The sequence below is a fragment of the Macaca nemestrina genome, chromosome 12 (genome assembly GCF_043159975.1).
Source record: "Macaca nemestrina isolate mMacNem1 chromosome 12, mMacNem.hap1, whole genome shotgun sequence".
NCBI lineage: Eukaryota > Metazoa > Chordata > Mammalia > Primates > Cercopithecidae > Macaca > Macaca nemestrina.
The window spans coordinates 118,383,933-118,407,743 of NC_092136.1; the positions used below are offsets into that span (position 1 = coordinate 118,383,933).

Here is a 23,811-nt window from a genome sequence, read left to right on the forward strand (position 1 = left end):
GCCCCATGGAGAAAATATGTGTTAGCAGTATAGCTCATTCAGGCATGAGTTATAGTGCTGTTGGCTACGAGTTCAATGAATTAGTGGTCAGCTGATAAGATGTTATGACCAGAGCTACACAGGAACCTAACCCTGTATTTCCTCTAGCAACAATGGTTCTATAGTTCAGTATTTGCTAAATAAGTGTTCACAGTGACTTTACAGAATAACCACCATGAATGAGAATCAACTGTATTTATTAGTGTTATCTTTCAGCTCAGAAGGCCATCTGATTGCTTCCTGAAAACCTAATGGAGCAAACCTAATGGAATCCTATCCAATTTTGTCTCCCTTCATTCCCTATGAGTTGAATGTGAGCATTAATGGTACCTATCTGAGAGCAAAGCATGTGGGCCTGATATAATGTCAAACTTAGGCCAGCCATGGTGGTGCACCTGCAGTTCCAGCTAGTTGGTAGGCTGAGGGAGGAGGATGGCTTGAGCCCAAGAGTAGGGGCCTATGAAATGCCACTGCACTCCAGCCTAGACAATACAGCAAGACCCTGTCTCTTAAAAAACAACAAAACAGAACTGAGGCTTCAAGCATGATGATCATAGTTAAAGGGTTTATAAGAAACAGTTCCTCTCCTATGTGTTTATTGTGTATCTGTTAGGCTGATGGTATCGATTTTTTGTTTTGTTTAGACAGCAGTGTCTTGCTATGTTGCATGATCATGGCTCACTGCAGCCTTGACCTCCTGGGCTCAAGGGATCCTCCCACCTCGGCCTCCCATGCCCAATTAATTATTTTTTGTAGAGACAGGGTCTCCCTATGCTGCCCAGGCTGGTCTCAAATTCTTGCACTCAAATGATCCTCCCATCTTGGCCTCCCAAAGTGCTGGGATCACAGGCGTGAGCCAAAGCAACTGGCCTGGTATAGCATTTTAATGTAATCTTCCCCTTCAAACAATTTCTGTCCTGTATCAGTATTTGGCTTCATTATCCATTCAGCTGCTCAAGCCAAAAAAAAAGCTGGGAGTCATCCTTGATTTCTTTCCTTCCATCCCCCACGCTGACTCAATCAGCAAGTTCTCTTGGTTCTATGTCTACTGGATATTTCTTTGTCGTCTCTCAGTCCTATCCTTCCCTTCTACACTCTGCTTTCTACTGCCAGATTCCCTGGCAAACTATTAACCTCTGCCAGTGGCAGGCACCAGCAGGAGAAGGAAGCAGCAGCCACTGCTCTAGTCACTGTAGTGGTGGGAGTACACACCTGTGGTGGTCAGCAGTGCCCGACCGAGTGTGGCACCTCCTCGGCTACTGAAGACCTGGCCCCAGCCGAGCACCTCTGCTACCAGCGCCGGCAATGGCTACCACCCCCTTAACTTTTATGTTCCTCAGTACCCTCCATTCTCCCTTTTGCTCCTTCAGCCTCTACAACACTTTTGTAACCAATTTATCATATTATTACATATATTTTTTTGAGAAAGAGTTTTGCTCTGTTGCCCAGGCTGAAGTGCAGTGGCACGATCTTGGCTCACTGTAACTGCCACCTCCTGGGTTCAAGTGATTCTCCTGTCTGAGCCTCCTGGTAAGCTGAGGTTACAGGTGCCCACCACCACATCCAGCTAATTTTTTGTATTTTTAGTAGAGACAGGGTTTCACCATGTTGGCCAGGCCAGTCTTGAACTCCTGTCCTCAAGTGATCCACCCACCTCAGCCTCCCAAAGTGCTAGGATTACAGGCATGAGCCACTGCACCTGGCCAATTCCCCATATTAAACACCCTTTTTTTTTTTTTTTGAGACGGAGTCTTGCTTTGTTTCCCAGGCTGGAGTGCAGTGCCACGATTTTGGCTCACTGCAACCTCCACCTCCCAGGTTCAAGTGATTCTTCTGCCTCAGTCTCCTGAGTAGTTGGGACTATACGCATGTACCACCATGCCCAGCTAATTTTTGTATTATTAGTAGAGATGGGGTTTCACCATATTATTGGCCAGGCTGGTCTCGAACTCCTGACCACATGGTCTGCCCGCCTCAGCCTCCCAAAGTTCTGGGATTACAGGCATGAGCCACCGTGCCTGGCTAAACACCCTTTGTTAGAAATAACTAGCATGGTTTCAGACTTCCTGACTGGAGCTTGGCTGACAGAACTCCAAAATATTTCCTGAATCTGTCCATCTCTACTACTGCCACCCCAATCACCTCTCACCCAGATTACTGCAATAGCTACGCTCCCTGAGACCACAACCAGACAGGTCTGGAGCCAGACAGCCTCAGGAAGGCAGCATTAACTGAAGAGAGACCCTTAGAAAAATTAAATTCCAGCAGAAAAATGATTCCCCTCGACTGCCAATCTTGGAGGATTGGGGTTTCATTTTATTTCACAAAATGTGTTTGCTTTAACTACTCTTCATTTAATGCCCATTACTAAGCAAAGTTCCTGTGTCTCTGCCTTATGCTCAGTCAGCCTTTTCTCTGTCATATTAAATAGCAGAATAATCTGACAATATAATAGAGCATTTGATTTATAAAATTTTTACCCACTAACTTTACGAAGGAAAGAAAACAATTCCATCCCTCCCACAAAAAGGAAATCTTTTAAGCTTTCCTCCCAATCCAAACTCCGTGGGATCTCAGAAATTCCAATTCTTCTAACTCAAATCCCCACAGTGGTACAGATGCATTAACTCGCCAGGGACAGCAATCTGAGGCAGGCAGGTTCATTAAACAAACATGTTCTGTGCCCTCTGGCAGAGAGGGCAGCAGGGCATGCACTGGCCCTGACCCAAGCTGTGGCATAGGCAAGGACATCAAGTAGCTGACAACGATCTGTCCATCTCAGCTGGGGCAGAGGGGCCAGCTCGGCCTTGAAACAGCAGCTTGGGAGCTGTCTCAGCTGAAGGTTAATGTCTCCATGTCTCCAGCTTGGGAGGTGGAGTTGGATGAAGGAGTGAACGCTTTCTTGCCTTCCGCGAGGGCTTTAAAATGCTGCAAGGAAAGAGGAGAGGGAACATTGAGTATTAGGGATATGCTAGTTGCTATATTTTAGCAAGAATTAATTTCTTTAAAATGACCCCCCTTTATTTCCTTCCTGCTTCCATTCATGAGGCCATTGGTTCTCCTGAAAGAATGAGTGTCCTCTGCAGATCCTTGGCTAATTTCACCTAAGGCCCACATCTCTTACTTCCCCCCACCCTTTTTTTCCTCCACTTTCCCCCTGAAAACCCCATCCCTGCCTCCTTTGTTCTCCTAATTATGGGAAAGGGCAAAGGTAACTGGGCAGAGACATCCTACATCGCTATAGGATGCAATCACAGCAGGTTCAGAACAGTAGAAACTAGTGATCCTCTCTACAGCTTAAGTCAACCCCTGATGCTTGGCTCACCTGGGAGTTCTTGAATTCTGAGTAGAGGGAAAACAGCAGATGGAGGGACTGAATCCGACTCTTGTAGACAGGGATGTCTAGAATGGCTGAAATGAAGAAGAACTTCCAGGAACAGAACCAAACAAACTCTGGGAATCAGGGGCACTTCTGTTTAGGATAGCCAAACCCCTGGCAGATGGGGTGTCACCATGACTTTGGGGGTTAAATACCCAGCAGGTAGTCACATAAGCCCAAACACCACCTTCGAGTGCTGCCAAAGAGCACAACGGGCTTAACGTAAAAGCTGAAACTCAAGATGCTATCTTCCCAGAGTAAACAAGCCTGTCCAAAAGCCTAGAGCGCCTCTGACCAGAGATGGGGACGAGGAAAGGAAGGAGGAACTCACCGCAGATCACGTCAATGTACTCTGCCAAGCTGCAGTCAATCTCTGCTGTGGGCAGGCTCACCTGGAAGAGGCATGGGAAGGACCAAAGTCAAAAGGCTGGTGTCAGTGGTCCCAGAACCACTCTCTCTCTGAAGGAAAAGAGCTTCTAGCATAAGACACATGTTATGGGCTGAAATGTGTTCCCCTAAAATTCAGATATTAAGTTCCTAACTCCCTGGACTTCAGAATGTGACTATATTTGGAGATAACATCTTTAAAGAGATAATTACGTTAAAACAAGGTCATTAGGGTGGGCCTTAATCCAACATGACTGGTGTCCTTATAGGAAGAGGAAATCAGGACAGAGACACATAACAAAGGGAAGACCATGTGAAGACATAGACAGAAGATGGCCAACGAGAGACCCCTCAGAAGAAATCACCCTTGGTGGGGCATGGCGGCTTCACACCTGTAATACCAGCACTGTAGGAGGCTGAGGTGGGCAGATCACCCGAGCCCAGGAGTTCGAGACCAGCTTGGGCAACATGGTGAAATTCCATCTCTACAAAAAAATTAGCCAGGTGTGGTGCTGAGTATCTGTAGTTCCAGCTATTTGGGAGGCTGGGGTGGGAGGATCGCTTGATTCCAGCAGATTGAGGCTGCAGTGAGCTGAGATTGAGCTACTGCACTCCAGCCTGGGCACAGAGTAACACCCCCCCCCAAAAAAAAAAGGAAGGAAGGAAGGGATGAAGGAAGAAAGAAAGGAAAGAAGGAGGGAGGGCGGGAGGGAGGAAAGGAAGTAAGGAAGGAAAATCAACCATGCCAACAAATTGATCTTAGACAGTATACTACTGGACTACTAGCCTCCAGAACTATGAAATAATACATTTCTGATGTCTAAGCCACTCAGTCTGTGGTACTTTGTTATGGCAGCCTAGCAAAATAATACAAAATGCTACTTTTTCCCCCCGATCAGTATGGAATTGGTCATACATTTTATAGGTAAAATACACTGCCATACTCTTTTCCTGTGGGAATCTGTGAAAAAGAAACGGATACCAAGTTATGGGCAAGTATTAACAGTGATATATGCATTACTTGGTGTTATAATGCCTAATGATCCCAGGACACCATATGAACAGAGAAAATGGGCATGACGTCTAACTCAGGTAACAGGCTCTGAATCTAAACAGAGAAACTAAAAAGCCACAGTGTGAACTTTTTAAACAACTGGTTTCTTAAAACTTCTTTTCTCTTTTTACAAAAAATGGAGTACATATAGTTCTGCAACTTGCTATGATTTGCTTTTTTCATTTAACAACATATCACTTGGCCGGGCGCGGTGGCTCAAGCCTGTAATCCCAGCACTTTGGGAGGCCAAGACGGGCGGATCACGAGGTCAGGAGATCGAGACCATCCTGGTGAACACGGTGAAACCCCGTCTCTACTAAAAAATAAAAAAAAAAAAACTAGCCGGGCGAGGCGGCGGGCGCCTGTAGTCCCAGCTACTCGGGAGGCTGAGGCAGGAGAATGGTGTAAACCCGGGAGGCGGAGCTTGCAGTGAGCTGAGATCCGGCCACTGCACTCCGGCCTGGGCGACAGAGCGAGACTCTGTCTCAAAAAAAAAAAAAAAAAAAAAACATATCACTGTTATTTCTTCGTATTAGAGCAAAATAAGGTTAAATAATATTCCATTGCATAGTATTTCACTGAATGGCTGTACTGCAACCTAGCTATTCAATCCCCTAATCAGACACCTTCCCATCAACTACAGCTTCAAAATGCTCAAGCGACTGTTTCCAAATTCTTTGCGTTTTACAATCAATTCCTCATATAAAAAAAAAAAAATCTGTCTTCATAGAGCTTATATTTTACTAAGAAAGAACAAACTAAATGGCCGGGCGCGGTGGCTCAAGCCTGTAATCCCAGCACTTTGGGAGGCCGAGACGGGCGGATCACGAGGTCAGGAGATCGAGACCATCCTGGTTAACACGGTGAAACCCCGTCTCTGCTAAAAAATACAAAAAACTAGCCGGGCGCGGTGGCGGGCGCCTGTAGTCCCAACTACTCGGGAGGCTGAGGCAGGAGAATGGCGTGAACCCGGGAGGCGGAGCTTGCAGTGAGCTGAGATCCGGCCACAGCACTCCAGCCTGGGTGACAGAGCCAGACTCTGTCTCAAAAAAAAAAAAAAAAAAAAAGAACAAACTAAATAAATAAAGTCTATGGTACCTTAGAAGATAAGTGTTATCAAGAAGAACCAGGGACAGAGGGCAAGGAATGCTGGGGAGCTGGCGCAGCAATTTAAACATGATGGCTAGGAAGGACCTGTTGGGCATCTTTGTTCAGTTTCCTTTTCTTTTTTGATACTTAAAAAAAAATTTTTTTTGAGACAGTCTTGCTTTGTTGCCCAGACTGGGGTGCAGAGCCATGATCTTGGCCTCTGCAACCTCCACCTCCCGGATTCAAGTGATTCTCCTGTCGCAGCCCCCTGAGTAGCTGGGATTACAGATGTGCGCCACCACGCCCAGTTAAGTTTTTTGTGTTTTCAATAGAGACAGGATCTCACCATGTTGGCCAGGCTGGTCTCAAACTCTAGACCTCAGGTGATCCACCTGCCTCAGCCTCCCAAAGTGCTGGGATTACAGACATAAGCCACCGCGTCCAGCTCCTTTTACTTTTCTTTTTTTGTAGGGAAGAGTCTCCTATTGTTGCCCAGGCTGGTCCTGAACTCTTGGCCTCAAGTGATTGTCCCACCTCAGCCCCCCAAAGTGCTGGGATTACAGGCTGGGATTACAGGTGTGAGCTACCATGCCTGGCCCAGTTTCCTTTTCTTATTAATATATAAGAGCTCTTTGCTTGGATAGTAATTTTTTCTATTATATACATACATAAAATATTTTTTCTCAGACTGCCACTGTCTTTTAACTTTATGGTATCTATTCGTATGTAGAACCTTTCATTTCTATGAGTTTAAACTGTCACATTTTCTCCATCATGACTTTTTTTTTTTTTTTGACAGAATTTCGCTCTGTCACGAGGCTGGAGAGCAGTGGCACGACTTCGGCTCACTGCAACCTCCGCCTCACGGGTTCAAGCAATTCTCCTGGCTCAGCCTCCCAAGTAGCTGGGACTACGGGCATTCGCCACCACGCCTGGCTAATTTTTGTATTTTTAGTAGAGATGGGGTTTACCATGTTGGCCAGGATGGTCTCGATCTCTTGACCTTGTGATCTGCCCACCTCGGTCTCCCAAAGTGCTGGGATTACTGGAGTGAGCCACTGCGCCTGGCCTTTTTTTGTTGTTTTAATAGAGATGGATCTATGTTGCCCAGGCTGGTCTCAAACTCCTGGGCTCAAGCAATCCTCCGATCTCGGCCTCCCACTCCATTACGACTTTTTCTTTTTTTTGAGATGGAGCCTCGCTCTATTACCCAGGCTGGAGTGCAGTGGTGCAATCTTGGCTCATTGCAACTTCCACGCCCCTCTCTGCCCCCGGGTTCAAGTGGTTCTCCTGCCTCAGCCTCCCGAGTAGCTGGGATTACAGGTGCCCGCCACCACACCTGGCTAATTTTTGTATTTTTTTAGTAGAGACGGGGTTTCGCCATGTTGACCAGGCTGGTCCAAACTCGTGACCTCAGGTAATCCACCTGCCTTGGCCTTCCAAAGTGCTGGGATTACAGGTGTGAGCCATCACGTCTGGCCTAAACCACCGCGCCCGGCCTCAATATGACTTTTAAGTTTCTTTTACACTGAGAAACACCTAACCATCCTAATAGAATTAAATTTCCCTACGTTATAAGACACTTGAATTTTTTAAAAAGAGAGAATTAAATTTCTCCTATATTTTATTTCATTTATTTTTTCAGTCATGCTCCTTCTGTATCTCCTATATTTTATTATATTACTTACACGGCTTTATTTTTACATTAACTCTTTTTTTCCCTTATTTATTTATTTACTTATTTATTTATTTTTTGGAGACAGGGTTTCCTTATGTTGCCCAGGCTGGTCCTGTGCTCAAGCAATCTTCACACCTCAGCCTCCCAAAATGACAGAACTACAGGTATGAGCCACTGTGCCCAACCCACCTTAACTTTTTAATTCATCTGAAATTCACATACATATATGGTTGAGGCAGAAACCTAATTTAATTTTTTTTCAAATAGTCAATTGTCTCACTATACCCTCATTCTATCACCAATCATTTAAAAAACTATCTTTCTTGGCTGGGCGCGGTGGCACACGCCTATAATCCCAGCACTGTGGGAGGCAGAAGTGGGTGGATCATGATGTCAGCAGTTCAAGACCAGCCTGGCCTACATGGTGAAACACTTCCTCTGCTAAAAATACAAAAATTAGGCAGGCACAGTGGCAGGCACCTGTAATCCCAGCTACTTGGGAGGCTGAGGCAGGAGAAGTGCTTGAACCTGCACGGGGGCGAAGGATGCAGTGAGCCGAGATCACACCACTGTACTCCAGCCTGGGCAGCAGAGTGAGACCGTCTAAAAAAAAAAAAAATCTTTCTTTCTTATATATCAAATTACAATATATACATGGGTTTCATGTGTTATCATTAAAAAGTTAATGAAATCTCAGCACTTTGGGAGGCCAAGGCAGGCGGATCACTTGAGCTCAGGAGTTCAAGACCAAGACCAGCCTGGTCAACATGGTGAAACCCTTTCTCTACTAAAAATACAAAAATTAGCATGGTGGCATGGTGGTGAGCACCTGTAATCCCAGCTACTAGAAAGGTTGAGGCAAGAGAATCACTTGAATTGGGAGGTGGAGGTTGCAGTGAGCTGAGATCATGCCACTGCACTCCAGCCTGGGCGACAGAGTGAGACTCCATCTCAAAAAAAAGAAAGTTAATGATCTCTGGGCGGAGTGGCTCGTGCCTGTAATCCCAGCACTTTGGGAGGCTGAGGCAGGAGGATTGCTTGAGAACAGGAGTTTGAGAACAGCCTGGGCAACAAAGCAAGACCTCATCTCTACCAAAAATTAAAAAACTGGCTGAATGTGGTGGTGCATGCCTGTGGTCCCAGCTGCTGGGAAGGCTGAGGTGGGAGGATCGCTAGAGCCTGGGAGGTAGAGGCTGCAGTGAGCCATGATCATGCCACTGCACTGCAGCCTGGGAAGAGCAAGACCCTGTCTCCAAAAAAAAAAAAAGAAAAAAAAAGATAAAGTTGCCAATAGGCCGGGCGCGGTGGCTCAAGCCAGCACTTTGGGAGGCCGAGACGGGCGGATCACGAGGTCAGGAGATCGAGACCATCCTGGCTAACACGGTGAAACCCCGTCTCTACTAAAAAATACAAAAAACTAGCCGGGCGAGGTGGCAGGAGCCTGTAGTCCCAGCTACGCGGGAGGCTGAGGCAGGAGAATGGCGTAAACCCAGGAGGCGGAGCTTGCAGTGAGCTGAGATCCGGCCACTGCACTCCGGCCTGGGCGACAGAGCGAGACTCCGTCTCAAAAAAAAAAAAAAAGAAAAAGTTGCCAATAATAATAATGAGGGAAGAGAAAAAACACTGGGCCCTAGAGCGAATACCATATTTTCTTATCTTACCTCCGGCTACCTTCCACTCACCTTGCCCAAAAGCTCTTCAAACTCTGGGGACCATTCCTGCATCAGTGTGTCAATGTCAGGCATGGGCCTAAAAGTATAAAGGTAAATATGAACAAGAAACATGAAATGATAACATCAGCAACCTCTGGATCAGCATATTCTAGGATGAAGGAGAAGTCTTCAATCTGCACATCAGGAAGCCTTCAGGAGAACCTAGACTGGGCATACCAAAGTTACTCAGGCCTGGGGTTTGAAGGAGCTAGCTAAGTAATACTAGAGAAATTACAATCTTTATGTCTACAATCTCAGCTAGCAGTTGCCAGGATCCACAGGACCTCAGGTTGATCAAATATGTTCCCAGCCTCTGGGCCTCTTCTCAGGAGCAATAGTTCACAGGTGGTGAAGGTTACTATGTGTTACTGTTGTAAAGAATGGGGTATTTCTTACCTGGTGTAGTGCACAGTCGCAGGGGGCTTAGAACGGTGTAATTCAGAGATGCTCTCAATCCACGTGTCAATGGCTTTGGGATTCTTTTCTGCATCTTCCAGGCTTTTTACTTTCATATGTTGCTAGGAAAATAAGGAGAAAGCCTAGCTGATGGCACTGAAGTAGCTCTCTTGTTTTTACAGTGTCCTCATTATATCCACTGTTGTTTCATATTCAGGCTTGCTGATGGCAGCCGCTGCCACATGAAACAGCAGTCAAATGAAGGGGATAGGAAACCCTGATAAAATCTGCTGAAGCCAGGCCAGGCATGGCGGCTCACACTTGTAATCCTAGCACTTTGGCTGTCTGAGGTGGGAGGATCACTTGAGACTAGGAGTTCAAGACCAGCCTGGACAACACAGTGAGACCTTGTCTGTACTAAAAATTAAAAAATTAGCTAGACGTGGTGGTGTATGCCTGTGGTCTCCGTTACTTTAGAGGCTGAGATGGGAGGATTGCTTGAGCCCAGGCGTTTGAGGTTGCAGTGAGCTACGATTGTGCCACTACACTCCAGCCTGGGCAAGAGCGAGATCCTGTCTCAAAAAAAAAAAAAAAAAAGCCGGGTGCGGTGGCTCAGGCCTGTAATCCCAGCACTTTGGGAAGCCAAGGCGGGCGGATCACGAGGTCAGGAAATCGAGACCATAATGGCTAACACAGTGAAACCCCGCCTCTACTAAAAATACAAAAAATTAGCCGGGCGTGGCGGTACGCGCCTGTAGTCCCAGCTACTTGGAGGCTGAGGCAGGAGAATGGCATGAACCCTGGAGGCGGAGCCTGCAGTGAGCCGAGATCGTGCCACTGCACTTAAGCCTAGGCGACAAAGCGAGACTCCGTCTCAAAAAAAAAAAAAAAGTCAAGTGCAGTGGCTCACATCTGCAGTCCTAGCACTTTGGGAGGCTGAGGCAGGAGGATCACTTGAGATCAGCCTAGGCAACATAGGGAGAACTTTGTCTCTACAAAATAAAAATTGAAAAAAAAAACAACAAAAAAAACCTAGCCAGGCATGGTGGCACACACCTGTGGTCTGTCCCAGCTACTTGGGAGGCTGAAGTAGCAGGATTGCTTGGGCACAGGAGATTGAGGCTACAGTGAGCCACAATCACACCACTGCACTCCAGCCTGGGTGACAGAGCGAGACCCTGTCTCAAAAAAAATAATAATTTGCTGGAGCCACGGAAAGGGGACAGGTCAAAATGGCAGGACTGACCATAATGAAATACTATTTAGGCGGGGCTTGGTGGCTCATGCCTATAATCCCAGCACTTTGGGAGGCTGAGGTGGGTGGATCACCTGAGGTCGGGAGTTCGAGACCAGCCTGACCAACATGGAGAAACCCTGTCCCTACTAAAAATACAAAATTAGCTGGGCATGGTGGTGCATGTCTGTAATCCCAGCTACTCAAGGCAGGAAAATTGCTTGAACCCGGGAGGCAGAGGTTATGGTGAGCCAAGATTGCACCACTGCACTCCAGCCTGGGCAACAAGAATGAAACTGTCTCAAAAAAATATAAAATAAAATAAATACCATTTCACACCTACTAGGATGGTTAGAATAAAAAATACAAAAAGTATTGGTGAGGATGTAGAGAAACTGGAACTCTCATTCACTGCTGGTGGGAATGTAAAATGGTACAACCACTTTGGAAAACAGTTTGGTAGTTCTTCAAATGGCTAAACATAGAGTTTCCATATGGCCCAGCAATTCTACTCCTATGTATATACCCAACAGAATAACAATATATACCCACACAAAAACTTGTATACAAATATTCAAAGCACTATTATTAATAAGAGTGGAAAGAACTAGAGAATGAATAAAGAAAATCTGGTAAATCCACACAATGTATATTATTCAGCCGTAATAAAGGAATGAAGTCATTACCAGGGTCTAGGAGGAAGTGGGAGAATGAGGAGTGAATATTAATGAGTATGAAGTTTCTTTTTGAGGTGATGAAATATTCTAAATTAGGTAGTGGTGATGGCTATACAACTGTGATTATATTAAAATAAGTTGTACCATTTAAATGGCTAAACTTGCTGGTATATAAATTATATATAAATAAAGCTGTCATTTAAAAAATAGGGCTGGCCAAAAGCGATTGCCATCTCTTTTGATAGGCAGTAAGTCAACTGTATGAGTGCCAGCAAGGCCTCCTCCGCTCTTGGCCCTCTCCAGCTGGGGCCTATACTAAGCTAGTATCTTACCGTGATGTTGTGCTGCTTAGAATTCTCTGTTAACCAGAGTGAGAGCACTGTAGGGTCTGACTGCTTTGTAGAAGGTTCATCCAATACCAACAGGCCAAGGTTGTCAGGCTTTCCATCAGGACGTGGGACCTGGTTAAGGAAAAGGTAAGAAAGCAGAAAGGAACATGTTTCCAGTAAGTTAAAGAGGAAGAACTCTTCTGGTTCATCATTATTACTAGTATTAAAAGCATGCTTATCCTGCTGTACTCAATACTATCCAGAAAAAAATATATGATCCATAGCAGCTTAAATATAAACCTGTTGTCCTAGATAATTAGGAAGCAAATACATGTATAATGAGATATTAAGTATTACTTAAGAGCAATGAGTATAAATTGGAGTTGAGAGCAAGGTTAAGAACTCCAATGAAATGAACATGACTAGCCAACGCTAGTCAAAGAAATTAGGGAAACTGTTAAGAGTAACAGGGGCATCAGAAGAAACACTTAAGGAGTCATTTTCAGTATGTACTGACTATACCTTTAAGAATGCATCAATATCCCCGACAGCTGGGATAAAATCAGGAATGAAAGGCTTCAGTTTGTGGTCCAGGTCAATCAACTGAGGTGTGTACCTAGGAGATATTGCCAAGGGAAGGTGGAGACAGTCAGAGAAAATTACTTTACTATTCAGGCTAAAAAAAATCTACAGAGAATGGCCTTGTTTCAGACTAGAGGTAGGAAAGGTTTGGGGCAAGGTAGGGATAGTGGGGTATGGTGGGAGGTCCTAGTACTCACCTACTGATGTACTGGAAGAGTTCCTTAATCTCAGCAGAAACTGGCAAATGCTCATAATCTGCAGGGTCATAGGCCCTGGAAAAAGGAAAATAGTTTGTTCGAGGTGGCCAGAGAAGAGCAGAGGTGGCAGGGTCCTAGGTACTGCTGTGTTACTGACTATAGGGACATGATCCTAAACCTAGCTTCTGCCTCTCTAATATCTGCCTTTCCTGGTGGCTTGCAAGGCAACTTTAAAGTTGATCATACTTAACTCTCAATTATCTCTGACTCTGAAGGACAGAGGTGCAGAAAATCCAAAATATAATATTTTTTGATGTTAAAATGTAGCATAAATGGTTCACCCTTTTTTAATGAAAGGATGACAAGAAAAAGTACAACAAGAGATTTTAGGGCTGGGCATGGTGGCTCACACCTGTAATCCCAGCACTTTGGGAGGCCAAGGCGGGCGAGATCACCTGAGGTCAGGAGTTCAAGACCAGCCTGGCCAACATGGTTGAAATCCTATCTACTGAAAATACAAAAATTAGCCAGGTGTGGTTGCACACACCTGCAGTCCCAGCTACTCAGGAGACTGAGGCAGGAGAATCGCTTGAACCTGGGAGGCAGAGGTTGCAGTGAGTCAAGATAGTACCACTGCACTCCAGCCTGGATAACAGAGCAAGACTCTGTCTCAAAAAAAAAAAAAAAAAGAGAGAGAGAGATTTAAATATCTGACATGAAAATAGTTTGCACCAAAAAAAAGAGAAATTTTTATACAAGTGTTTTTAGCAGTGTTATTTTTTTAAAATTTATTTTTGAGATAGGGTCTCACTCTGTTGACCAGGTTGGAGTGCAGAAGCCCAATCATAGCTTATTGCAGTCTCAAACTCCTGGGCTCAGGTGATTCTCCTGCCTCAGCCTCCTGAGCAGCTGGGACTATAGGCACACACCAGCATGCTAGGCTAATTTTTATTTTTTATTTATTTATTTATTTATTTTTTTTTTTTTTTTGAGACGGAGTCTCACGCTGTTGCCCAGGCTGGAGTGCAGTGGCGCGATCTCGGCTCACTGCAAGCTCCGCCTCCCGGGTTCCCGCCATTCTCCTGCCTCAGCCTCCTGAGTAGCTGGGACTACAGGCGCCCGCCACCGCGCCCGGCTAATTTTTTGTATTTTTAGTAGAGACGGGGTTTCACTGTGGTCTCGATCTCCTGACCTTGTGATCCGCCCGCCTCGGCCTCCCAAAGTGCTGGGATTACAGGCTTGAGCCACCGCGCCCGGCCCGCTAGGCTAATTTTTAAAAAATTTTTGGGCAGCCAGGCACGGTGGCTCATGCTTGTAATCCCAGCACTTTGGGAGGCTTAAGTGGGCAGATCACGAGGTCAGGAGATCGAGACCATCCTGGCTATCATGGTGAAATCCCGTCTCTACTAAAAATACAAAAAAATTAGCTAGACATGGTGGTGGTTGCCTGTAGTTCCAGCACTTGGGAGGCTGAGGCAGGAGAATGGCAGGAACCCGGGAGGTGGAGCTTGCAGTGAGCCAAGATCACACCACTGCACTCCAGCCTGGGCGACAGAGCAAGACTCCATCTCAAAAAAAAAAAAAAAAAAGAAAAAATTTGTAGAGACGAGGTCTTGCTATGTTGCCCAGGTTGGTCTTGAACTCCTGGCCTTAACCAAACCTCCCACCTCAGCCTCCCAAAGTACTGGGATTACAGGCTTGAGCCACCATGCCTGGCCACCACCTTTTAGATTTACTCAGCAAAATCTCATGTAATCCCCAAGCCCACAAATGTTTCAGATAGTACAAGTGATACTATAGGACTGGATGAGGTAGTGGAGTCAGAAAGGGAGGAAAACTCATTATTATGTTGGGTTTCTGAGACACCTGAAAATCCTAAATACAGGAGATCAAAAGAGATGCTGGAATTTCACTTCTAACTGACGTCCTCCCACTCCAGTGTTTTGAAGGAGGTATTCTGAAGAACACCCTTGGCTTGGGTGTTCTTTCCTCACCCTTCCAGAGGGGCTCCATGCTCTTCATCATCATCATCAGAATCAGAATCAGTTTCAGATGAATCATCATCATCATCATCGTCATCATCATTTTCACTAAAGCCCCGTTGAGGTGTCAACTGTGAGGTCTTCTTCTTCTCCTGAGATAGGGCAAGGCAGGCATAGAAAGCTTCAAGTAAAAAAATCAAACGTACCTATGCCCAGTTCTCTATCGCTCTAACCAATACCCCAACCACCTGGCACCTAATCACCAGAAAGAGAAGGGAGCACTTCCCAGAAGGGGCTTGAGAGCCTTCTTCTGCCCCTGCTCAGCTACAAATGGGGACTCCACTTGCTAGAACCATATTCCATTTCTCTACTTGAGGCTGGGGTATAAATTCCATCTAAGTTTATCTACTGTACATATTACTTAGATCTTCAGCGCTCTGCATACACTTTAGACAGCTTCGGCCCAAAAAGCTATGGACTTTCAAAGAAGAAGATGGCAACTCTAGTTATTTTGGAAGAAAATCGGGGAAGATGAAGTGGAAATAGAAACTTTAGGGGTCTTAATACTCACAAAGACCATAGAGAGGAAATCTAGTACTTAATTTGCAAGACTGCCCAGCGTAAGCTGCTTGAAACTATCAAAAGAAGAAAGTTCAAAATTAACCTTGTGCCCATCTAACCAGCAGTTCCAGAGACTATGGACTTTCCATTTTTGTTCAGTGATATTTATCTTCATGGAGTATCTGACCTATCCGTATTTCCCTTCCCTTACCCCATAAATTACATACAATGACTACACATTCTCTCTCAAGATAAGCAGCTCTTCTGTCCTTGGCATTATAACCTACCTTTCTGTGCTTCTGGCTCTCTCTGTACCATCCCACCCTCTCAAGTCCATGAGAAGGGGTCTGGTGACACTTGAGACTTTCAGGGGCAGGTGGAACAGGGTCCATGTCTTTGCCTCTGTGGCCTGGAGCCTGTGGCATGCCCTCCCTTAGTACCTGAAGGATGACCAATTGGCCCCCTTTAAAAGTAGGTTTTCAAAACTTGGTTTCTATATACCACATGTCTTATACTGAGGTTAACACGTTTGATTCCAGTTGTTTAAAATTAATTTGTTTTTATGGTAAAGCAGCTATTGGCACACAAAATTGTGACACGTTACAGGACACCAAAAACTGCTTTTGGTCACATTTTGCTCTAAGAATAACAAATTTATTATACGTAGATAAAAGTATATTCTAACTAAGCTGTAATATGCATGGCAGATAATGAAACACAGTTGCAGAATTTATTCAGTGACTATGCCTTATTAGTATATGATTGATAAAAACTTTCTAGAGCATTCTTTCTCAATTCAAGATTAGCCAAAATTATTCTTAGTCACATAGGAAGCAGTTTTGGCACAGGGAACTTTTAAGAATATTGTCAGCCTGGGGCGGTGGCTCACGCCTATAATCCCAGCACTTTGGGAGGCCAAAGCGGGTGGATCACATGGTCAGGAGTTCGAGACCAACATGGCCAACATGGTGAAACCCCGTCTCTACTAAAAATAAAAAAATTAGCCAGGCGAGTTGGTGCAGGCCTGTGGTCCCAGCTATTCAGGAGGCTGAGGCATGAGAATCGCTTGAACCGGGGAGGTGGAGGTTGCAGTGAGCTGAGATCGTGCCACTACACTCCAGCTTGGGCAACAGAGCGAGATGACTCTGTATCAAAACAAAACAAAAAAAACCATTAAAATGCAGCCATCAGGCCAGGTGCAGTGGCTCACACCTGTAGTCCCAGCACTTTGGGAGGCCAAGGAGGTTGCAGTGAGCCAAGATCATTGCACTCCAGCCTGGGTGAAAGAGCAAGACTCCATCTCAAAAAACAAAAAACAAACAAACAAACAAAAAAAACAGGCCGGGCACAGTGGCTCATGCCTGTAATCACAGCACTTTGGGAGGCAGAGGCGGGTGAATTGCCTGAGGTCAGGAGTTCAAGACCAGCCTAACCAACATGGTGAAATCCTGTCTCTACTAAAAATACAAAAATGAGTCAGGCGTGGTGAACCTGTAATCCCAGCCACTCAGGAGGTTGAGGCAGGAGAAACACTTGAACCTGGGAAGCAGAGATTGCAGTGAACAGAGCAACAAGAGTGAAACTCCATCTCAAAACAAAACAAAACAAAACAAAAAAACATAACCTTTGGATAATGTGCTAAGGCTAAACATAAATGGTTGTTTTTTGTTTTTTTTTTCGAGACGGAGTTTCGCTCTTATCGTCCAGCCTGGAGTGCAGTGGCACGATCTTGGCTCACAGAAACCTCCGCCTCCCGAGTTCAAGTGATTCTCCCGCCTCAGCCTCCCGAGTAGCTAGGATTACAGGCACCCATCACCACGCCCAGCTAATTTTTTGTATTTTTAGCAGAGACGGGGTTTCGCCATGTTGGGCAGGCTGGTCTCAAACTCCTGACCTCAGGTGATCCGCCCGCCTCGGCCTCCCAAAGTGCTGGGATTACAGGAGTGAGCCACCGCGCCCGGCCAACACAAATGGTTTTTAAGAAATCACATGTGGCCGGGCGTGGTGGCTCACGCCTGTAATCCCAGCACTTTGGGAGGCCGAGGCGGGCGGATCACAAGGTCAGGAGATCGAGACCACGGTGAAACCCCGTCTCTACTAAAAATACAAAAAATTAGCCGGGTGCAGTGGTGGGCGCCTGTAGTCCCAGCTACTCAGGAGGCTGAGGCAGGACAATGGTGTAAACCCAGGAGGCGGAGCTTGCAGTGAGCCGAGATCGCGCCACTGCACTCCAGCCTGGGCGACAGAGCGAGACTCCGTCTCAAAAAAAAAAAAAAAAAAAGAAATCACATGTACAACTCTAAGGTCCTACATGTTTCTAGAGAGATGGGCATCTTGCCATCTTTCTTACAGAAGTAGGGTGGTTCTCTAGGTTCACAGAATAACAGCAGCCAGTATCTGGGTCTTAAGACCTCAAAATTAAAATCTCTTTCACAAAATACTGACAGTATCACAAATATTGATAATGAAAAAATGCCTAGACTAATAATTTCAAACTCGCTTTAGCATAAAATTACCTGAACTGCTTCCTAAAAAATATAAATTCCCAGGCTTTTACTTTTGAGATTCTGGGGTGGGACCGGGAATCTGTATATTTTATTTATTTATTTTATTTATTTATTTTTTTTGAGACAGAGTTTCGCTCTTGTTGCGCAGGCTGGAGTGCAATAGCACGATCTCGGCTCACCACAACCTCCACTTCCTGGGTTCAGGTGATTCTACTGCCTCAGCCTCTGAAGCAGCTGGGATTACAGGCATGCGCCACCACGTCTGGTTAATTTTGTATTTTTAGTAGAGACAGGGTTTCTCCACGTTGATCAGGCTGGTCTCGAACTCCCGACCTCAGGTGATCCACCCGCCTCCGCCTCCCAAAGTGCTGGGATTACATGTGTGAGCCACTGCACCCAGCCAGGAATCTGTATATTTAAAAATAAGTATCTCAGTTGAGCCTTATGATCAAGAAAGTTTGTGAAACACTGGCCTACATTACATGAAATTCCTCACCAAAGTCAATTGTAATAGTAGGCTTTATTCCTGAAGAAGGGTCAAAATCTCAAGGTTCTTTGTAACTGATTTTCCTCCATGAGCTCAAAAGTCCCTAACCACTGAAGGTGAGTGTTCAAGAAATGTTTAGCATTAAACTGGTGTAATCTCTAACTACTAAAAACCCAAAGCAGACATTCTACAAGAAGCTGTGAGTATTACTGTACCTTGTTATTTTCCTCTTCATACTCATCACTGCTGTTATCAGCCATAGCCTTGTTAGGAAGATGGGCAGAATGAGGAAGTCCTTAGAAAAAAAAAAGGTTTTCCTTTAGATTATTGGTTTTTTTTTTTGTTTTGTTTTGTTTTTTTTTTGAGACGGAGTCTCGCTGTGTCTCCCAGGCTGGAGTGCAGTGGCGTGATCTCGGCTCACTGCAAGCTCCGCCTCCCGGGTTCACGCCATTCTCCCGCCTCAGCCTCCCAAGTAGCTGAGACTACAGGCGCCCGCCACCACGCCCGGCTAGTTTTTTGTATTTTTAGTAGAGACGGGGTTTCACCATGTTAGCCAGGATAGTCTCGATCTCCTGACCTCGTGATCCACCCGCCTCGGCCTCTCAAAGTGCTGGGATTACAGGCTTGAGCCACCGCGCCCGGCTAGATTATTGTTAAAATGATTTTTAAAGACAAATATTTTTTAGTTTGTAACATTTTATGCTCTAACCATTTTATAAAACAAGGTTTATTGGAACATCTAGCTAAAAAGACAGGAGACTGAATTCTAGTCATGGCTCTGCCAATTCAATTCAAGATATATTTACTAAATATTACTATGCTTAAGGCATTGGGTTAGACATTATACTAATCAAATTATCGGCCATTACATAAATAATATAAACTGGCCAGAGGCAGTGGCTCATGCCTATAATCCCAACACTTTGGGAAGGGGAGGCAGGAGGATCACTTGAGCCCAAGAGTTTGAGCCTAGCCTGAAAAATATGGCAAGATCCCATCTACAAAAAAAGAAGAAGAAAAAATTAGCTGGGTGTGATGGTGTGCGCCTGTGGTCCCAGTTACTCGGGAGGCTAAAGCAGGAGGTCTGCTTAAACCCAGGAGTCTCAGAAGTTTGAGGCTGCGGTAAGCAGCATTCAGTGTTCATGCCACTGCACTCCAGCCCGGGCAACAGAGTGAGAGCCTGTCTCAAAAAAAAAAAGGAAAGACAAAGAAAAAAATATACACTCTGCCCTTAGTTTACACTAGTAAAGCACAGAGTGCTGAATTTATACCAAGAGTGGGTTTGAAGACAAATTACTTAAAAAGATTTTGCCTTTCCACCCCCTAGCGCTGCTGTGCCTGCAGGTCTCTGTCGAGCCGCGGACACGGGTCTCTGTTCCGCAGGATGGGGTTTGCTAAAGTTGTTAAGAATAAGGCCTACTTTAAGAGCTATCAAGTGAAATTTAGAAGACGAGTGGGGCGGCCGGGCGCGGTGGCTCAAGCCTGTAATCCCAGCACTTTGGGAGGCCAAGTCGGGCGGATCACGAGGTCAGGAGATCGAGAACATCCTGGCTAACACGGTGAAACCCCGTCTCTACTAAAAATACAAAAAACTAGCCGGGCGAGGTGGCGGGCGCCTGTAGTCCCAGCTACTTGGGAGGCTGAGGCAGGAGAATGGCGTGAACCCGGGAGGCGGAGCTTGCAGTGAGCCGAGATTGCGCCACTGCACTCCAGCCTGGGCGACAGAGCGAGACTCCGTCTCAAAAAATAAATAAATAAAAATAAAAATAAAAAATAAATAAAAAATGTGGCATAGGCCAGGCGCGGTGGCTCATGCCTGTAATCTCAGCACTTTGGGAGGCCAAGGCAGGTGGATCACAAGGTCAGGAGATCAAGACCATCCTGGCCAATCTGGTAAAACCCCATCTCTACTAAAAATACAAAAAAATTAGCTGGGTGTGGTGGTGTGCACCTGTAGTGCCAGCTACTCAGGAGGCCAAGGCAGGAGAATCGCTTGAACCCGGGAGGCACAGGTTGCAGTGAGCCGAGATCATGCCACTGCACTCCAGCCTGGGTGACAGAGCGAGACTCAGTCTCAAAAAAAGAAAAAAAAAAAAAAAAAAAAAAACTTGCATATACATGCAATGGAATATTAGCTTTAAAAAAGAAAGTCTACATTCTATACAGGTGAACCTTAAAAACATCACAGTAAGTGAAGTAAGTCAGCCACAAAAGGATAAATACAGCATGACTTCACTTATGTGGTTCCCAGAACAAGCAAACTCATAGAGACAGTAGAATAATGGTTACCAGGGAAGAGTGGAAGCAAGCAATCAGGAGCTATTGTTTAAAGGGTATGGAGTTTAGGGCCGGGCGCGGTGGCTCAAGCCTATAATCCCAGCACTTTGGGAGGCCGAGACGGGCGGATCACAAGGTCAGGAGATCGAGACCATCCTGGCTAACACGGTGAAACCCCGTCTCTACTAAAAATACAAAAAACTAGCCGGGCGAGGTGGCGGGCGCCTGTAGTCCCAGCTACTCCGGAGGCTGAGGCAGGAGAATGGCGTGAACCCGGGAGGCGGAGCTTGCAGTGAGCTGAGATCCGGCCACTGCACTCCAGCCTGGGCGACAGAGCAAGACTCCGTCTCAAAAAAAAAAAAAAAAGGGTATGGAGTTTCTGTTCAGGATGATCTGGAAATAGTGGTGATGGTCCATACAACATTGTGAATGTACTTAATGTTATTTAATTGCACACTTAAAAATTGTTAAAATGGCAAATTTTATGTTATGTATATTTTACCACAATAAACAAACAGAAACCCTGGATGTCATCCTTGATTCCTAACTCGAGTCAAATCGAATCCATCAGCAAGTATTAGTGATTCTACGACAATCTGTCTTGTACCATATTTGCCTCTTTTCTTTATTGTCAACTTCCTCACCAGAGGTCAAGCCACTATCATCTCAACTCAGCCATCACAACAGTCCATTCCACACACGACAGCAACACAGCCTCAAAAGCTCTGCTTATTATGCTTCCTGCCCTACCTCTCTGATCTGACCATATCATACGGTAGAGTCCCCTCTACCGTAAACTGGTCTCTTTCAGGTCCTCAAACTAAGCCAAGTTCTTTCAGGCTTCAAGGTTTTTCACATCTCACATACTGTTTCCTCTTCCTGGTCTACTTTTCCTCAGTGTCTGGATCCCTGCCATCTACCAGTCTTACATGTCACCCCTTTAGATCTTCCCTGACCACCCTATCAAAAGTGGGTCTCTGGCCGGAAGTTGTGGCTCACGCCTGTAATCCCAGCACTTTGGGATGCTGAGGCAGGCAGATCGGTTGGGGTCAGGAGTTCAAGACCAGCCTGGCCAACATGGTGAAATCCTGTCTCTACTAAAAATACAAAAGTTAGCTGGGTGTGGTAATCTCAGCTACTCGGGAAGCTGAGGAAAGAGAATCGCTTGAACCCAGGAGGCGGAGGTTGCAGTGAGCCAAGATTGCACCACTGCACTCCAGCCTGGGTGACAGAGTGAGACTCCGTCTCAAAAAAATCAAAATAAAAATAAGTAGGTCTCCTTCCTCACTGTTACTCTCCTTAACAGAAACAATCTGCCTCCATCGGTGTGCACTTACCACATTTGGAATGTGTGTACTCATTTGTCATCTGCCTCCCATGATTACAAGCATCGGGATGGCAAGGACATTGTGTCATTTAACACTATTTACCCAAGTGCCAGGCATAAGGCTGGCACACAGTAGGCATTTTTAAATGCTTGTTGGCCAGGCACGATGGCTCACACCTGTAATCCCGGCACTTTGGGAGGCCAAAGTGGAAGGACTGCTTGAAGCTAGGAGTTCAAGATCAGCCTTGGTAACATAGTGAGACCTCGTCTCTATAAAATTAAGCAAAAAATAGTTTCTTGAATAAATAAATAGTGTTCAGCCCGTTAAAAACATTCCACTGTGATTTTGGTTGGGGTTGCAGTCTAAGGGGAGGTTATGAAGCATCTTCAAAGCCAGGAAAAACATGTTAAAAAAAAAAAACAGTACAGTGAATTCCTGGCAGATAGTGAGCAAAGCAGTAATATGAAGTAAATGGTGACAGGGCTGAACTGGGGGAAGATCCTGTAATTTGGAAGGCTATGATTTCTCCACCTTAACTAGTTAGAAAACAAACAATGGCAAGTGAAGTAAATTGACTCTGAAAGTCAACATTTGCTATTATAAAATAGGAACTTCTTGAAGACAACTGTGAATCCATCCTGCTCTTTGAGTACCATTTCTCTTCTTTCCTCTCTTACCTTGGTGTCTTGGGGTTGGAGTATAAATACTTGCAACCTCTTCAGAGTCGTTAATCTCTAGACGTTCATCATATGTCTGGTTTTCAATAACCTTGGTCTAAGCAAAAGGAGACATGATTACATAGTTCCTATCATGGGACATCAAGCACTCTGCCAGGAGGTATATTCCAAACCAGCATTGGCTCCTCTTCCTTACTCAAGAAACTAGTTTTTCATAAAACCGTCACCCCATCCAAACTTTCCTTAAGGTTTCCTGGCCCTCGGTCAAGCAGTTAAGTCATTCTGTTGCAGCCCTTATTTAGGAACTGCTGGCAGGCTGGCTGAGGAACGAGGGAATCGTGGAGGGAAAGAAAGCCAACTTCTGCAGCTTCCCAAAGCTGTACCATCACGCGCGAGGGCAGAACACTATTCGTCGTATGTGGATGGCCAAGGCTGTTGAGGTTTCTCAGGGGAGGCTGTAGAGGTTCTAGAAAGAGTTCTGTCTCTGGAGCCACCTCTGGGGTGGGGTGGGGTGGGGTGAGACGGGGTGGGGTGGGAGGGTCCCGGAAGAGAAGGGAAACTCCAGTCTCTCGGTCCCATCCAATAATCAGAAAAGCATCACCTCCAGTTTCACCCTTATCTTGCAGATAGGATCCCACCTAAGTTTCTTGGTGAATAAAGGAAGCAGGACGGTTGGTGGTGAGGTGACGAAGGAACAGTTACCACGGAGATGGGAAGAGGTAACCGGGAATGGGGTAAAGGGGAGTCCTCTTAAGCCTCTCTAGAAAAACAGTTCCCTTTTTGCTGGGGTGAGTACTAATTACCTGTAGCCCTTCTGAATCCGTCTCCTCTATAATGGAAAGAACCCCAGCCTAGGGCTGGGGTCTCACTCCAGTCTCAAAGCCAGGCCACTTTACCATTCCACGCCAAGCAACCAGCCTGTTGTCAGTCGCTAGGCAAAAAGATAAATTTTAAAATTCGCGAGACTTGCTTCCACTCTCGTGAGACCTCCTGCACGTTACGCCTCACCCGCAAAGGCTCTCTGCGCAGGAAGAAAATCAAGGGGCCACGGAAAGCCTCTCTGGGCGGCCAAGTCGCCTGTTTGTCTATGGTTTTAGTAAATGCGTCTGTTACGGCATCTAGCGGCTGCGGGTGGCAACGCCGGTTGATAAATTTCGGGCTGGTATAGAGTTAGCCCTCCAATCTGGAAACAGGGTGTGCGTTTGTTCCCGTAGGACAACAATCTCTGGGGTTGCAGTT

At 45.7% G+C, this 23,811-nt stretch overlaps 1 protein-coding gene across 3 annotated transcripts; it reads right to left on the reverse strand.

Moving 5' to 3' along the window:
• Positions 1-219: 219 nt before the first annotated feature.
• Positions 220-23,584, reverse strand: LOC105476403 (intraflagellar transport 46). Of its 3 annotated transcripts, XM_071075648.1 has the most exons (13): positions 23,376-23,584; positions 22,573-22,669; positions 18,506-18,585; positions 15,584-15,736; positions 14,748-14,887; positions 12,754-12,828; positions 12,497-12,590; positions 11,978-12,106; positions 9,735-9,856; positions 9,309-9,375; positions 3,750-3,810; positions 3,365-3,450; positions 220-2,967 (listed from the first exon to the last, which is right to left on the reverse strand). In XM_071075648.1, exons 3-13 carry the CDS (start codon positions 18,548-18,550, stop codon positions 2,872-2,874), a joined length of 1,068 nt encoding a protein of 355 aa, XP_070931749.1. In that variant the 5' UTR covers positions 18,551-18,585; positions 22,573-22,669; positions 23,376-23,584; the 3' UTR covers positions 220-2,871. The 3 variants fall into 3 exon arrangements, with proteins under 3 accessions (XP_070931749.1, XP_070931750.1, XP_070931751.1); XM_071075649.1 differs by lacking the exon at positions 15,584-15,736 and having other exon boundaries at positions 23,376-23,577; XM_071075650.1 differs by lacking the exons at positions 15,584-15,736; positions 22,573-22,669; positions 23,376-23,584 and adding an exon at positions 15,307-15,370.
• Positions 23,585-23,811: the final 227 nt, after the last annotated feature.